The 17,304-nt window shown below is 40.2% G+C and overlaps 2 protein-coding genes across 3 annotated transcripts in view; one reads left to right on the forward strand and one right to left on the reverse strand.

Annotated features, from left to right (window-relative positions):
• The window catches only part of sorbs2a (sorbin and SH3 domain containing 2a), a 173,453-nt gene extending 170,527 nt beyond the window's left edge, over positions 1 to 2,926 (reverse strand). The window contains exon 1 of the mRNA XM_062026649.1: positions 2,882 to 2,926. The gene's annotated coding sequence lies outside the window, so the exon portion shown is untranslated. The remainder of the gene's footprint in view (positions 1 to 2,881) is intronic.
• tlr3 (toll-like receptor 3) lies at positions 2,521 to 16,763 on the forward strand. Of its 2 annotated transcripts, none has more exons than XM_062026657.1 (6): positions 2,521 to 2,705; positions 2,852 to 3,008; positions 7,854 to 8,270; positions 8,360 to 8,554; positions 12,260 to 14,115; positions 15,041 to 16,763. In XM_062026657.1, exons 2-6 carry the CDS (start codon positions 2,982 to 2,984, stop codon positions 15,270 to 15,272), a joined length of 2,727 nt encoding a protein of 908 aa, XP_061882641.1. In that variant the 5' UTR covers positions 2,521 to 2,705; positions 2,852 to 2,981; the 3' UTR covers positions 15,273 to 16,763. The 2 variants fall into 2 exon arrangements, with proteins under 2 accessions (XP_061882641.1, XP_061882642.1); XM_062026658.1 differs by having other exon boundaries at positions 2,917 to 3,008.
• Positions 16,764 to 17,304: the final 541 nt, after the last annotated feature.

The raw sequence follows: 17,304 nt of genomic DNA on the forward strand, positions 1-17,304 counted from the left end.
GGTGTTTTCAATTTTATGTGCCAGAAAAAAGAGACGATATTTTGCAGCAGTTAATATGGATGAACTCTAATATTGTAAAGCCTTTCTTTTGGAAAAATATGTTTGAAAGAGGAATCATTTTTGTCAATGATATTATCAATGAGAATGGTAAAATTATGAAGTATGATGAATTTAGAGCTATGTATGGTGATGCTTGCTCAAGCTTTTCATTTTATCAACTAACTGGAGTAATTGGGAAAATATGGAAACAAATAATTAATTATGGAACAACTAAATTATTACTTTGTAAACCTCTAATAAGAAATTCTAGTTGGCAAAAAGGAACTAAAATAAATAGAAAAATATATAATTTTTATTTAATAAAGAAATCTTTGAAGGCTGCCTCATACAACACAAATGGAAAATGGGAGGACTTTTTTGACTGCCCGTTGCCATGGGATGCCATATTCAAACTAATCTATAAAACCACTATCGATGTGCAAAATCGTTATTTTCAAATAAAAATTATTTATAACTTCTTACCCACAGGGAAAATGTTAAAATTATGGAATATGACAGAGTCAGATGATTGCCGATTTTGTTGTCAGGAGCCTGAATCCACCCTGCATTTGTTTTGGTATTGTCATATTGTGTCTTTGTTTTGGGTGGAAGTTGAAAAAATGTGTTTAAGGATTGGTTTGTTTATGAAGCTTAATGTGGTTTCTGTTATTTTAGGAGAGTTCATTGACAATCATGATTTAGTCAATTTAATTATAGTACTCGGTAAAATGTTTATTTTTAAGGCCAAAAACAGATATTCACTTAGTATTACTTTCTTTAAAACATTTATTCAGTATTTTCTAACTTTAAAAAGTTACATGGTTGAAAACGATAATGATGCCAAAAAACATTTAAAAAAAGATGAGAAGTCCTCAAAGGCTTATTTTGAAAGTATAATTATGTTTATAGAGTATATGATATATGTTGTTGTGTTCCCTAATTTGAGTGACCTGGACATAATCTGGACTGTACATAAATGCTTATTTTGAAAATGTAATTTTGTTTATAAATTATATGCAATCTGTTGTGTGCCCTAATTTTTTTCTGTGTACATGAATGAAGGTGTGTGTTGCTGAGTCCGACTTGGACATTATCTGGACTGGGCCTGGTTTAAAAAACCCTTTAAACAAATCTAATTTCATTGACAACCTGGTCTGTTGAAGATAAGGCCCTTTTTAAAAAAATAAAATAAAATAAGATTAATAAATAAAAAACATTTTCTTGGATAAAAAAGAAAGTAAAACAATATAAAAATAATTACATAAAAAATAGTAATTAATGAAAATTTTAGTGGACCAGCAGCCTATACAATCATGTGTGCTTCAGGGACTGTGTCCCTTGCAGATGTGTTGTCTATGTTGTGGGAACCAGAATATTGGTAGCAGAAAGAAATAACCCCTTTTGTGTGAGTGGGTGTGGATGAGTGTGCATGGGGGAGGTTGTTTGGGTTGATGCACTGATTGAAAGTGTATCTTGTGTTTTTTTCTATGTAGATTTAATTTTAAAAAATAAATAAATAAATAAATAATTTTTTTTTAATTTTTATTTTTTTAGAACAGGCCCGCGGGCGACTCATCTGGTCCTTACGGGCGACCTGGTGCCCGCGGGCACCGCGTTGGTGACCCCTGGTATAGAGTGTATTTCTTTAAAGTTAAGACTAGTTTAAAGTTATCTTCATTGAAAAGTATAGTGCTTTTCCTTAAAAAATAAGGACATTTCAATGTGACCCCAAACTTTTGAACGGTAGTGTATATATACACACATATATATATATACACAGCCCTGCCCCCGGCCAAATAGTTTTAACCCAATGCGGCCCCCAAGTCAAAACGTTTGGGGACCCCTGGTTTAATGGATACAACGAAACACAAATAAGCATATAAAGTCAACTTCATTTTTTCCACCCTACTGCTACTTTAAAGGAATGCATACTTTATCCCATGCTTACATCTCATTGTGCAACATGCGAATGTTTCAAGGGCAACTAAATGTGATCTCTGGAAGGGGTACACATTCTTTCCAAAGCGGGACCCCCACTCGGACATACAATACTAGTACATAGCTCATGAAAAACAAGATTGTTTTGTTATTTTTATAGTAAGTGGGCCAAATTACTCATAATAGAGAATAATCTCATGACAGTGACTGCTGTAAATTGATTGTTATAATAAAACATTTAACCTGTTATTATGACAGGTGTGCTGCTGATATGACCACTGAATGCTCAGGGACTTTTTTGAGTTTGCTCAAACGCATGAAGAAGTAGAGGCAACATTGAGCACCACTAAAAGAGACACAGGAGTTCAGTCAATGAAACGTTGCTGGCCCCTAGTGGTTATGGCAACCAAGTAGGTGGATTTTCTATGAGCGCTCGACAAGTTCTACAAGTTGATAATAACAATAGTAATAGCGTGTGTGTGCGTGTCAGCGTGTGGACTATGTACTTGCCAAAGGGTGGTAACCAAGCACCGCCCACTCGGGAGCCTTCAGTATGGAAGATCTTTTTGTGCCCGTGGTCTACTAAGGGAAAATGTCAGCACGGAGGAAATGAATGTGGAGTCTTCACCAAGGCGGTTCATTGTAGAAGAAAACATGCCTTGCGAAGGAGTCATAGCGCGTGTGAGCCAGACGACATGCTTCCTCATGCCAGCTGGGCCTGAAACCTGGTAAGTTACCCTGCAAGCAGAACAACCTCTTAGAGACTTTAGAAAACTAAACAAAGCCCACAAGGCCACCCTTTCATGTTGTGGTGTGCGCACAGGACAGAATATTACCTTTGCAATCATGGCATGGTTTGTTTTTGTTTTTGCAGACACGCATTAAGAAGTGAAACCAAACTTACTGCTTTCATATCCGTTTTTATTTGGACTTCTTCAGGAGACTCTTGTTTGCGTCGTAGAGGAAGCACGACTCTGGTCCTCCGAGTGATTAGACCGAAAATCATGAGCTCCGCAGATGGGGGAAACCTGGTAAGATGTCGGAGATTACGTTTATTGATATACAAGTGTTAGCATGACTTAGAGCAGGGGTTCTTAACCTTTTTGACCTCGGGGCCCAACTTTTCCAAAACAGAGGGGCCCACACCAACATTAACACTGAATTCGTAATTTTACACTTGATTTTAATGGTATTCAATATCTAACCTACTTGCAGTTAAACCTTGTCAATCCTTGGTATACATACATAGTAGAGATGTCCGATAATGGCTTTTTTGCCGATATCCGATATTCTGATATTGTCCAACTCTTAATTACCGATTCCGATATCAACCGATACCGATATATACAGTCGTGGAATTAACACATTATTATGCCTAATTTTGTTGTGATGCCCCGCTGGATGCATTAAACAATGTAACAAGGTTTTCCAAAATAAATCAACTCAAGTTATGGAAAAAAATGCCAACATGGCACTGCCATATTTATTATTGAAGTCACAAAGTGCTTTTTTTTTTTTTAAACATGCCTCAAAACAGCAGCTTGGAATTTGGGACATGCTCTCCCTGAGATAATCCTGAGGAGGTTGAGGTGGGGGGGGGGGGGGGGGTTAGTTAGTGCTGCAAGGGGTTCTGGGTATTTGTTCTGTTGTGTTTATGTTGTGTTACGCTGCGGATGTTCTCTCAAAATGTGTTTGTCATTCTTGTTTGGTGTGGGTTCACAGTGTGGCGCATATTTGTAACAGTGTTAAAGCTGTTTATATGGGCACCCTCAGTGTGACCTGTATGGCTGTTGACCAAGTATGCCTTGCATTCACTTGTGTGTGTGAAAAGCCGTAGATATTATGTGATTGGTAGTGCCTTTAAGGTTTATTGGCGCTCTGTACTTCTCCCTACGTCCGTGTACACAGCGGCGTTTTAAAAAGTCATACATTTTACTTTTTGAAACCGATACCGATAATTTTGAAACTGATACCGATAATTTCCGATATTACATTTTAAAACATTTATCGGCCGATAATATTGGCAGTCCGATATTATCGGACATCTCTAACACATAGGTACCTACGCTCCCACGTACATACACAAATACACACTCAAAGTTCGTACATCCACACGTACATTCACTGTAAAAACATACATATACACATACATGTACATATACATTCACTGTACAAACATACATATACACATACATGTACATATACATTCACTGTACAAACATACATATACACATACTGTACATATACATTCACTGTACAAACATACATATACACATACATGTACATATACATTCATTGTACAAACATACATATACACATACTGTACATATATAACATACTTACACTCATGCACATAATCACGTGTCATCAAACATAAATTAATGTTGTTGCCCTAGGGTACACTGGATAACACATGGCACACTGACAAAGTTTAACCTATTGTTACTATAACATTCTACAAGGTTAATATAGGTTGCTTCTCTTTCTTCCCCTCCATTTTTCTGCCTTCTTTTGTATGTCTAGTTATCATTACGTGTATGTATTGTTGCATTTGAACAACTGTATTGTTGATAATATAGGTAAATTATTGGTATTGTTCATTATCAATAGCGCTATTTCTATTGGTATTTGTATTGCTCCATTTGTAGTGTAATAATGCTCATTGTCATTTCTGTATTATTATTTATTTCGCTAACTGCTTCTTTGCTATCACTTTTACCATCATATTTGTACATATCCTATTTGCTGATGTTGCTCTATTGTTGTTGTTGTTGTTGTGTTTGCTGTTGTTGTTGTCTCTCTGTCTCATCCCCGCAATTTCCCCCTCTGTCTTCCTTTTTTTCTCTTTCTATCCCCTCCTGCTCCGGCCCGGCTGCACCAAATGATAATATAAATACATTTAATAAAGTCAAATACAAATAAGGCAAAAAGAGAAGTAAGTATCACACACTTCTCTTTTGTAAAGTAACTCTGAACAGCCGATATGGGCATCTACATCAACTATATGATTTGGCTGAGTAGCTGTACAGGAAAAAACAAAACCCCCCAAAAAACCTTGTCAAATGATACAAAACCATTCAATAATCACGATTATTATCAAGGCTTAGCTCAGGCCAATTACAAAAAGAAATACCAATCAAATTTACGGCATTAGAAGGTACTTATAAGTGCTAAAAACAAATACATTCTACCTAAATTAATATTAATTCTCATAATAATAATATGTACGGGTTTTTTTTTAACCTAAACTGTCAATAAATTAAAGTGCAAACTAAAATACAGCTTCGCCACATTAGTCGCATTTTTTGCACTGAAGAAACTTCTATATGACTTTAACTCCAGACTTCTTCAGTTTGTTTGATATTGTCATTACTGCCACACAGTGTTGGGTTAGTTACTGAAAACCAGTAACTAGTTACAGTTACTATATTTCAAAAGTAACTCAGTTACTAACTCAGTTACTTACACCAAAAAGTAATGCGTTACTGTGAAAAGTAACTATTTAGTTACTTCTTTTTTTCCCTTTTTTTTTTAAGGCTCCCATTAATGCCCTTTTAGCCTTCAATTCAGTACTGTTATTGCACTGGAGAATAATACAATCTGTTGATCAACTTGACATGCATTTGCATCACTGAACTCTGCTGAGCAATGTGCTCTACATACAACACACACAGACAAAGATATGTTTCAAAGGGCCAATTTATTCCAGGCCAGAAAAAATTGACAAAACTATTTTAAATAGTTGAAACATAATGGCACTTTAACTTTAAGTAGATAGAATATTTGATCCAAGACACAACTTACATTTAACTAAAATGTTATTTTTTTTGTGCTCGACAAAAGAAAAGTAGTGAGAATGTTAAGACACTCGACTTCTGGCTTCACCATGATGTCTTGTTAGTTGTTAAGCGAGTAGCGTATGTGTGTGTGTGTGTGTGTGGCCCTTTAAGATATGACAGCATGGGAGGTGAGTGACGTCAGTGAGTGAGTGGGCGAGAGAAGTGAGGGACCGGCGACAGTGAGTGTGTGCAGGTGCTCTAGCTCATACTTGCCAACCTTGAGACCTCCGATACCGGGAGGTGGGGGGTGGGAGGCGTGGTCGGTGGTGGGGCGGGGGGCGTGGTTGGGGGCGCGGTTAAGAGGGGAATATATTTAAACTAGAATTCACCAACTCAAGTATTTCATATACATATATATGAAATACTTGACTTTCAGTGAATTCTAGCTATATATATATATATATATATATATATATATATATATATATATATATATTTATTTTATTATACATATAAATAAAATAAATACTTGAATTTCAGTGTTCTGGAGGCTATCCAGTAGATGGCAGTATTGTCCTGTTTGAGAGTGTCACAACATTGCTGTTTACGGCAGACGAACTGCTTTACGGTAGACTAAACGTGACTGCTGTTGTTGTGTGTTGTTACCACGCTGGGAGGACGTTAATGAAACTGCCTAACAATAAACCCACATAAGAAACCAAGAACTCGCCCTTGATCATTCTACAGTTATGATGTCATTGGGCAGGCAAGCTGTTTATATTGTGGGAAAGCGGACGTGAGAACAGGCTGTCCCCACTCAGGTCCGCATTGAGCTGGAGGGGGCGTGGCCTCCAGCTCCGGCTGAATACCGGGAGTTTGTCGGGAGAAAATTTCTGCCGGGAGGTTATCGGGAGAGGCGCTGAATACCGGGAGTCTCCCGGTAAAAACGGGAGGGTTGGCAAGTATGCTCTAGCTTGATGGATGGCTGCGTCCAATAAAGTCACAAAGTTGCAACAAACCGCCGGCCTCGTCATTCACCCTCAGCTGTAAAGACGCACTTCCGGGTAAAGTGAAGTTTGTTAGCCCCGAAGTACATAGGCCCTGGAGGAACGTCTCCCCTGCGCCAACTACGGTCTGGGAGCCCCCCGCCCCCACCCACAGAAAGCATACCTCTTCTTTTCCACCGCGGTCCGCAGCGCTCCAATAAAACACACTCAGATCTTCTGTTTCTAGCCGATACTACATAAAAAATAACGTAAAATAACGCAGTAACGCATCATGTAGTAACGGTAACTGAGTTACTGAATATAAAAAATAACGCGTTAGATTACTAGTTACCGCCGAAACTACTTTGTAACGCGTTAGTCCCAACACTGCTGCCACAAGTGGTGGAAAATTGTATTACAACTGAGTACCGCTGCGGCCCATACGGACCACGGCTCAGAGACTGATATTTTTTGGGCCCCGGGCCTATGGTTAAGAAACACCGACTGAGTAAAAGATTCTCATCGAGAGAATGCCAAGAGTGTGCAAAGCAGTAATCAGAGCAAAGGGTGGCTATTTTGAAGAAACTAGAATACTAAACATGTTTTCAGGTTTTTCACCTTTTTTTGTTAAGTACATAACTCCACGCGTCAATCATAGTTTTGATGCCTTCAGTGACAATCTAAAATGTAAATAGTCATGGAATTAAATTAAGACGCATTGAATGAGGAGAAGATGTGTCCAAAGTTTTGGCCTGTACTGTATGTCGAGCTTGTGTTCTATTGTGTGCTTAGCTGCTGTGTAGCTGCTAGTCGCCTATAGCCTACCACGTTGACTTTTTGTAAATGACTTGACTAAAATAGGAGAAAAGACCGACCTTGTGCGTTTATTGGAGGACATTTAGATGTTGCACAAGTAGAACTGCTTGTATCAGAGATTTTAGATGCAAGGGATTGAAACACTCCTACTTTTGAGGCACAAATTTTGGGTTGAACTCCAACTAGATGCACCTTTTAGGTTTGACTTTCTAAAATCACACGGATTTAAAGATTGAACAAACAGACTTTACTTCCTTTATCCGAGGTTTGTGACTGATTTCCTCCCCATCCCAAGGTGCTGCTCTTCTGCTACTTCCTGATATCCGGCCATGGTCAGGCCTTCGAGAATAAGACCTGCTACATCCGTGGCACCGAGGCCGATTGCAGCCGCCTCAGCCTCACCGCCATCCCCCCAAACCTCCCGGGGAACATCACCAGTTTAGACATGTCCCACAACAGACTGGGTCAGATCCGGCCCTCGTCTCTGGCGCCCTACGCCGGCCTCCTCCATCTGGATCTGAGCTACAACAGCCTCAGCGGGCTGGACGGCGGGCTGTGTCGGACTCTGCCTCTGCTGCAGACCCTCTACGTGGACCACAACCAAGTGCATGTTATTCAGGAAGAGGATCTGAGCGCCTGCAGCAATCTGACCAGGTTTCACTTGTCGGGCAACAGACTGAAACTAAAAGGGGAAGCCTTCTCTGGACTACAGGTAATCGAATCCACAATCGGGTGTACTGGATTACCGCAATATCGGCTTTCGCTTAAAAACAATATATCATCTCTCTCCTCATAACTCAGAGTCTGAAGTTCCTTGACGTCTCAAAGAACAACCTAAACTCGGCTCGGCTCGGCTCCAAGACTCAGATGCCCAACCTGGAGGAGCTCAGTCTGGGATTCAACTCGTTCACTACTTTGGCCAAGAATGACTTTGCCCTCTTCAGCCAGTCCAAGTCTTTGCACGTCCTCAACTTGGTCTCCACCACCATAAAGAAAGTAAGGAACAACAAATACTTAATACAGTACTGATGCACTGACATCAGATGTGGATATTAAGGATGTTCCGATCAGGGTTTAATGCTGCCGATTCCTAACCTCCATGAATAACAACACGACATGTAAACTACTTCCTTGTAGCAAAACTAAGTCAATAGTACACAAAAACTATTATCTACTACTTATTTAAATTATTTGGTTTTTGCCCTCAAATAATTTGTAAACATTAACAAAGAAAAACAGTATTGTGAAAATAAAAATATCAATCTAATCACTGTAGTAGTGTTGTCCCGATACCAATATTTTGGTGCCGGTACCAAAATTATTTTGATACTTTTTGGTACTTTGATACTTTTCTAAATAAAGGGGACCACAAAAAAATTGCATTATTGGCTTTATTTTAACAAAAAATCTTAGGGTACATTAAACATATGTTTCTTAAATAAAATAGTGAACATACTAGACAACTAAACAAACAAAGGCTCCTAATTAGTCTGCTGACGTATGCAGTAACATATTGTGTCATTTATCATTCTATTATTTTGTCAACATTATGAGGGACAAACTGTATAAAAATGTATTATTAATCTACTTGTTCTGTTTTAACATGTTTTATCTACACTTCTGTTAAAATGTAATAATCACTTACTGTATTCTCCTGTTGTTTGATACTTTCCATTAGTTTTGGATGATACCACAAATTTGGGTATCAATCCGAAACCAAGTAGTTACAGGTCATATTCAAAGTCCTCATGTGTCCAGGGACATATTTCCTGAGATTATAAACATAATATAATAAAAAAACAAAAAACGAAAGATGTAGTGATGCCAAAAAATATCGATGTAATCATAGCAGTATCGACTAGATACGCTCCTGTACTTGGTATCATTACAGTGGATGTCAGGTGTAGATCCACCCATGGCGTTTGTTTACATTTTGACGCCATACACGTCTTAAACTTAACCGAGCAATTATTTCTTGTGTTCCAAAAATGTGCTAGCTTGATGCTAATATACATTGGCTTTGCTATTGACATGCTACTGATTAGCATGAGCGATTTTACATGATGATTTCAACACCTCAAAATAGGGATGGGATTCGAAAACAGGTTCTTGTTCAGAAACGGTTCCCAGTGTGTCATTTCCTTGGACTCGCTTGCCACTTTCTCACACGGTGTCGTTAACGATGTGTGGGGATGATGTCATTACGTAACGTCGGATCGCAAAAAACACTATCATTTTATAAGAAAAGATTGCAACAGCGCTATTTGTCATAATTATCTGCGAGAAATATGCTGAAACGTTTGAACACACAGCATGCAACATTTATAAATGAAAGTCATGTTTTTGAAACACTCCTATTTAAAAGCAGCAGCGGTAACACGAGCACGTCATTTGAATACAACAGGGATTCACTATTATTAAGTAGTAGTAAGTATTACTCAAAGCCTATCGTGTTAGCGCTATTATTTGTTAAATTGAAATGAACGCCTTCTCATTTAGGTGAGCATGGCGAGAAACAGATTCTGACCGGCAGTACTTGCCCCGGTTAACGTCTGCTGCTAAACGAATGTCACCGAGAAGCGACTAAATTTGTGGTCAAAAGCTTGCATCTACTGGCTACAGTGATACTCCTAATTTTCGGTACGTGAATGTTCAATTGTAGTCGGAGAAAAGTTCCATATTTTCTCTCAGTCATTATATATACACAGGAGAAATTAGAATAGCCTACAATTAATAGCCTTTAATTGTTATAATTTCGATGATCATGGCTTGCAGTTTTTGAAACCCCACTGTGGAGGGAGAGTGTGATCAGCGCGCTGCAGGAGCAAAGGTCACCGCCTCTGTCAATGGTGTTGAGGGCGGAGCACCATCGACTAGGGGCGGGGCATGTGCGGGACGGCGAGACACAGCTGGCAGGCGATTAGATTTCACAGGTGGTACGTGTTAATCTAACCATCTGTTGTCTTTAACAGTAAGCGGCCGGGAGCAGAGGGAGAGGAGGTTACGGACGTGGCTGAAAAGTCACGTTCTAGGAGAGAAAACTGTTGTTGGAAAGAAAACATTTTGATTAAAACCTTGTTGAACCTGCATGCTGGGCTTTTGTGCCGTGTCTGCAGTGGAAATGCTGGGAGGCGACTTCCACCCCACATTTTCTGAGATTTTTTCAATTCAAGGTTTTCATAAACTGTAAACCATAATCATCAAAATTATAACAAATAAAGGCTTGACATATCTAGCTTTGCATGTAAAAAGTTAATATCACATGCTACATTCATTTGTAATTTGCACATATTTTGTTAAATTCTACAGAAGAATATTTATTTAAAAAAATATATTTTTCCCCCCTATGCTACGTATGTGACCTCACTGTAGGCTTTGTAAGGTCATGTTACCTCTAAACTAAACAAAATTTAGGTTAATCCACCTTTTTTTTCCTAAATAAGAATCGATAAGAGAACCGTTAAGGAACCGAGTCGTTCAGCACAATCGAAAGTGGAATCGGAACCCGAAAAATCTTAGCAAGTCCCATCTACTAAGATGTACGTTACAATCAAACAGCGGGTGTGTAAAGTACAATACTTACAGTATTAACATTTTTTAGGGCGCAACCAAAGACTAAATTTAGCAAAGACTGACTGACTCGCCCACACAACTGCCATCTAACGCCTGGACTTGTAACTGTAACAGAGACTCAGAAATGTGATAATAAAACAAGATATAACAACTGGACAGCAGTTATCATAATCAGCTCAAATGAGATTGTATCATCAGAAACGGTTCATATTTATTAAAACATACAAAAGTACCAACAATTGCTACTGTTAAGTGCCGGTATCATTTCCCAGGTGCCGCTGTACTTCCACCCTGTCTGCGGTTTAGTACTTACTGTGTAACATTTCTTTTCAATGGTGGTGATGATTTTTAACTTTGGGGAGCGGCTCCACACTGTGTATGCACATACACTTTTTGCTGTGAACCACCATGCTGGGGACCAAAACTAAAGTATCAACCAGAGGGGATAGAGTTTTGTAATTAGTATTGTAAGGCATTAACTGGCATTGACTTATTAAGTACTTTTTTTACAAAAATAATCCGATACTGATCGGGGGTCGATCGATCGGCGCATCCCTGATGGATTTCGTCACTAAGGGCCTACAAATCATTGACTAAATCTGTTCATTTTAATGGTCCTCATTTTCCTTCTCAGGGTATATAAATGGGCTTTGTGCATGAAATATTGGAACAATAGTCTCCCCCAACAGGTCTTGGCCAACCAAGGCAAAGACATTTTGCGTGGAGGTCCTCTTCTCCGAATTAATCACTGTAGCGCAAGCAAATTGTCGTCATAGTCTATCAAGCAGCAGAATTGTTGACTGTGTTCGGAAGCCTCTTAATTCTTAAGTTTGACGAGGGCAAGTTTGCTTCCAATGCCGTGCCGCCCATTTGGAGAATATTTTGGAAAGAACATGACTTTTATGCAGAGCCACCAAGATAACGAAAACTTTGGGAAAGGACCGTAAGACGGACTGAAGTTTAAGGTCAGACAATTTCAAGCAATTTGCTTGACTTTTGTAGAATAACATTCTCATGGGTTCTGTTTTCTTTAGATCACCTTGTATTTTGACTTTGTAGACCACGTACCCAACAACTTCAGGAGACTTTGGTGGTTCGTTGACATTTTTCCAATGTTCTTCTCCGCAGGTGGAACCTGGTTCTTTCAAGCCTCTGTCACAGCTGCAAACCTTAATCATGGACGGCAGCAACATGGGCACGACTGTCATTTCCAAACTGTGCTTGGAGTTGTCCCAGGTCTCCATCAAGGCTTTGTCCTTGCAGAAGATGAAACTGGTCACTCTCAACAACGCAACATTCAAAGGCTTGCAGCAAACAAATCTAACCTTTCTGGATCTTTCCAGCAACGGGATGGGTAAGATTGAAGACAGCTCGTTTCAGTGGATGGGCAAACTGGAAACTCTGATCCTGTCGGACAACAACCTCAAGCATTTGACCAAGTCAACATTTCGGGGACTTAAAAGCTTGAAAAAACTAGTCTTGATGAAAGCTCTGGTAAAAGGTCACACCTCGGCAACGCCCATCATCGACGACTTCTCCTTCCAGCCACTCAGCACTCTGGAGAGTTTGTGTTTACAGCGGACTTCCGTACGGGAAATCACTCAGAACACTTTCACGGGCTTGACAAGTCTGAAAGAGCTCGATATGAGCTGGAGCAGTTATGTGTCGCTGAAAACCATCAGCAACAAAACACTTGCCTCACTTAGCGAGTCTCCTCTCTTGAAGCTCAACTTGACAGCAGTGGCTATCGCCCAGATTCAACATGGAGCCTTTTCCCATTTGAAGAACCTCACAAGTCTTGCTCTGGATTTTAATTTCATCAAGCAAACTTTGACTGGCAAGGAATTCGAAGGTCTAGACCGACTCAGGGAGCTAAACATGTCCTTTAACCACCAGATGGTCAACCTCACCTCCATGTCGTTTGTTAGTGTCCCAGGTCTTGAAGTCCTGACGCTAGGAAAAAGCCTTGTGGTCACAGCTCTTAACCTGGATCCCTCCCCATTCAAACCCCTGTCTGAGCTCACCTACCTGGACCTGAGCAACAACAACATCGCCAACGTCCGAGCCAATCTGTTGGAGGGACTCGTGAACCTAAAAGTTCTTAATTTGGAACACAACAACTTGGCCCGATTGTGGAAAGACGCAAACCTTGGCGGGCCTGTACTTTATTTGAAAGGCTTAGATAACTTGGTCAGCCTTTGGATGAATAGTAACGGTTTTGACGAGATCCCCACAGACGCACTGAGCGGCCTAAATAACCTCCAGGAACTGAGACTCAGCAACAATCTGCTCAACAACCCGAAATATTCGGTATTTGACAGCCTGAACTCCCTAAAGGTTTTACACCTCCAGAGGAACTTGATCACAGCTGTAAGACCCGAAGTGTTCCGAACACCCCTGAGCAATCTCAGCTTGCTCATCATGGACAGAAACCCCTTTGACTGCACCTGCGAGAGCATCCTGTGGTTTGTGACATGGTTGAACAACACAAATACGACCAGAGTGCCAGGTCTCGGGGATCGGTATTTGTGCAACACACCCCTGGTTTACTTTAACCACTCAGTCATGGAATTTAACACCCTCTTTTGCAGGGACATGACACCTTTCCAGGCACTTTACATACTAAGCAGCACCCTCATCCTCGTGCTGACTGTAACCGCCCTGCTGGTGCACTTCCACGGCTGGAGGGTTCAATTTTACTGGAACATTTTGATAAACCGAACACTGGGATTTAGTGACGCCAAAGTGGAAGAGAGCCGACAATTTGAATACGACGCCTACGTCATCCATGCTGAGGAGGACAGCACCTGGGTGGACAGAGCCGTGATGCCTTTGGAAAATGACGGATGCAGATTTTACCTGGAGGATCGGGATTCGATGCCAGGCACGTCGCAGCTGGAGTCCATCGTGGAAAATATGAGAAACTCACGGAAAATCCTGTTTGTGGTGACGGAGAGTCTTCTCAGAGACCCGTGGTGCAGCCGGTAAATCACACACTGTTGACATGTTTGGTGTTCTAAGTCTCATGTTGTATTTCTTGCAAGGCTTGCAATTTTCTGTGAGATTGGTATCAGGGTTAGGCATTATTTGAGATTGGACAATTCAGTTTCTGATTTTCAATGATTCTCCATTCCGATTATTTTCAGAGGCAGGGTTAAAAATTTACTATGAATTTCTCACAGGGCTATTTTTAACCAGTATACGAACATCAATCCTTTGAACTTGAATATTCTGCGTCTTACAGCTTTAGCCTCGTCCTCCAGTCCTCCAGTTATAATAACACGTGTAAGAAATGGAGTTTATTTGCCGCAATGGAGGCATATCGACTTAGGGGAGCGGCTCCGTACATTATTAACAGTTAGCCGTGTAGCTGCTGGTCGGTGGACTGATCATCAAAAATAGGCATCGACATTAAGGCGGTTCCGGGAAAATTGGAACGTAAGACCCGGTTCTTGTCGACGCACAACCCTAATTGGAATGTTACTTGCTTCTTTTGACCATGCACCCAGAAACAAACGGAGACGGTGGTTTAATTTACCTGCTCAGTGGCTTTGTGGTTAGAGTGTCCGCTCCGAGATCGTTAGGTCGTGAGTTCAAACCCCGGCCGAGTCATACCAAAGACTATAAAATGGGACCTATTACCTCCCTGCTTGGCACTCAGCATCAAGGGTTGGAATTGGGGGTTAAATCACCAAAACGATTCCCGAATGCGGCCACCGCTGCTGCTCACTGCTCCCCTCACCTCCCAGGGGGTGGAACAAGGGGATGGGTCAAACGCAGAAAGTAATTTCACCACACCTAGTGTGTGTGTACCTATCAGTGGTACTTTATATACGGAGCATCTATGTTATCTGGGAATTCACAGGAATTGTGCTCATGCTTTTCCTTCTTTTGTTTTTGTGTATACAGCTTTAAGGCCCACCACGCTTTGCATCAGGTCATCGAAGCCAGCAGAGACTCTGTGATCCTGGTCCTGCTGCAGAACGTGCACGACTACAAGTTGTCCCAGTCGCTCTTCCTCCGTAGAGGAATGTTGCGTCCACGCTGCATACTCCACTGGCCCGTCCAAAGGGAGCGAGTTCCGGCCTTTCGCCAGAAGCTGCTGATTGCCCTCGGTTTAACCAATCAATTTCGCAGCTGACCTTTCGGAGCGATAGTTGAACTTGTAAGGAATACCAAACACTTAAACTTGACATATGATCTCATTTGCAAATTTTCTCACCACAAAGAAAACTGATAAACAAAATAATCACGGTAGAGATCGGATTGTCAAGTGAGGTCTTTGGCGCTGCGACAAGACATCAAACTTGACTAAATAGAGGAAGTGAAAGTCGTAACAATGTTTTTGTATGTCAACCGGCGGAAAGATCATTCATGACCTTTACCAGCAGACCACCACAATTCCAGGGCAAGGTGGCACGTCCAACTTCCGGTGAGTTCCACCAGTACCTACGACTTGTCCCCCCATGTAGAAATATCCTCCAAACACTTTTAGTAAAAGATTCTTGTGTGCGTACAAATAGTTTTTAGGAGAAAGATGTGGGAGTTTTAGCCATGTAACACAGAAGCAGAGCTATAGGGGGACTGGGAGGGCGGCCCTATCCCATGGCTTGGGCCCAGAGAAGTTCAAACCATTCAAACAGTTTTATCTGTACACCACCATTAAAACAGCTGAACGTATGGGGTCTTAGAGGTTGCCCCAGTCAGGATGAGTCATGGTTGCTAAAACTTTACATAAAATGTGTAAAAAATGGAATATAATTTTGTATTTTATTTGGCATTTCTCCTACCAAGTTGACATGATTGGCAGTTGATATTTATATAAACATAAAAGTGGAGCGGCAAAAAAATCGGGAAAAAGAGAGCATGTGGAGCAGTTGTGAACTCTCGCTCTCGGCTGCCTCGAGTTTTTCCTACTGCTCCGAACTGGTCGCTGGCATGAGAGGCGAGCATGCTGACTACCAACCACCAACATCTGACATACCAATTACCGGTACCTCGGTATCGATGCCGGTATTCAACAGTTCCAATTTTCGGTACTTTTGGATGTGTTAGTAAATATTGATTTTTGATAATAAAATCTCATTTATATTGCATCATTTAAAAATGAGCTGATTCTGATAACTGCTTTGTTTCATTATCACATTTCTGAGTCTCAATTACAAGTATGACAGTAAGTTGCAATTGCAGTTGCAAGTCCAAGACGTTAGATGGCAGTAGTGTGTAGTTTATGGTGTGTTGGCTAGTCAGTTCAGTCTTTGCTGAACCTAGTCTTTTGTTGCGCCCTAAAAGTGTTAATACCTTAAGTATTGTACTTATCGAGGGCTGCCAGCTGTGTGGGCGGTCTAAAGGGACAGGCTTCAATCTAAGTGGAGGTATTCCGCCAAGCACAAGTGTTTGACTTGCCTCCATCTAATAGCATTACATTATTTCTGGACACTGAAAAGTGCAGGGGGAAAAAACGGCTTTTAGAAAAATGCAGAGTGCATGTCCCCTCTGCCCCCTCCCCAATACTCCATACTCCCAAGAAACAAATATTGAGTATTGTATTGGATCTTAAACTGTAAAAGGCTTTTTTGTAGTTCTCCAAAGAACATTTTTAATGTTTTTGTAAAGCATAATTTGTAATAAAACCGACAAAGTGCATTTCAGTGTTCTAATTAATTGTTTACTATTGTTATTAATCAAATTATTGTAATATCTGTATGTATATAATGAGCAGCAAAATCATACTTCTTTCCAAGACCAGTACTGTACAGTCTAATGTTGGGTGACTATGACATCTAGTGGTCATGCAGTCTTACTACTTCCTACCACAAATATTAAGATTTTTTCTAAATAATAATGCAACTGTAAAACATTCATATAATTTTCATGTTATTTCGAAAAACATAGTATAATGTAATCTATAATACATGTAACATATACAATTATATATTATACCAAACGTTTATTTATAACTATTTAATAAGTGGCAATTTTTTAAAAACAGTTATGAATCATTTTATAGTATACTAGTTACTAGTATATATTAGTATACTGAAGCATCAATGCCCCATGAAACCCAAGAAGTGATACTGTGTCCCTTGATGCCTCAATGTGTGTTTAGCTGTATATACATATATATACATATACATATACATATATATATATATATATATATATATATATAT

This window comes from Entelurus aequoreus, linkage group LG18 (assembly GCF_033978785.1).
Source record: "Entelurus aequoreus isolate RoL-2023_Sb linkage group LG18, RoL_Eaeq_v1.1, whole genome shotgun sequence".
NCBI lineage: Eukaryota > Metazoa > Chordata > Actinopteri > Syngnathiformes > Syngnathidae > Entelurus > Entelurus aequoreus.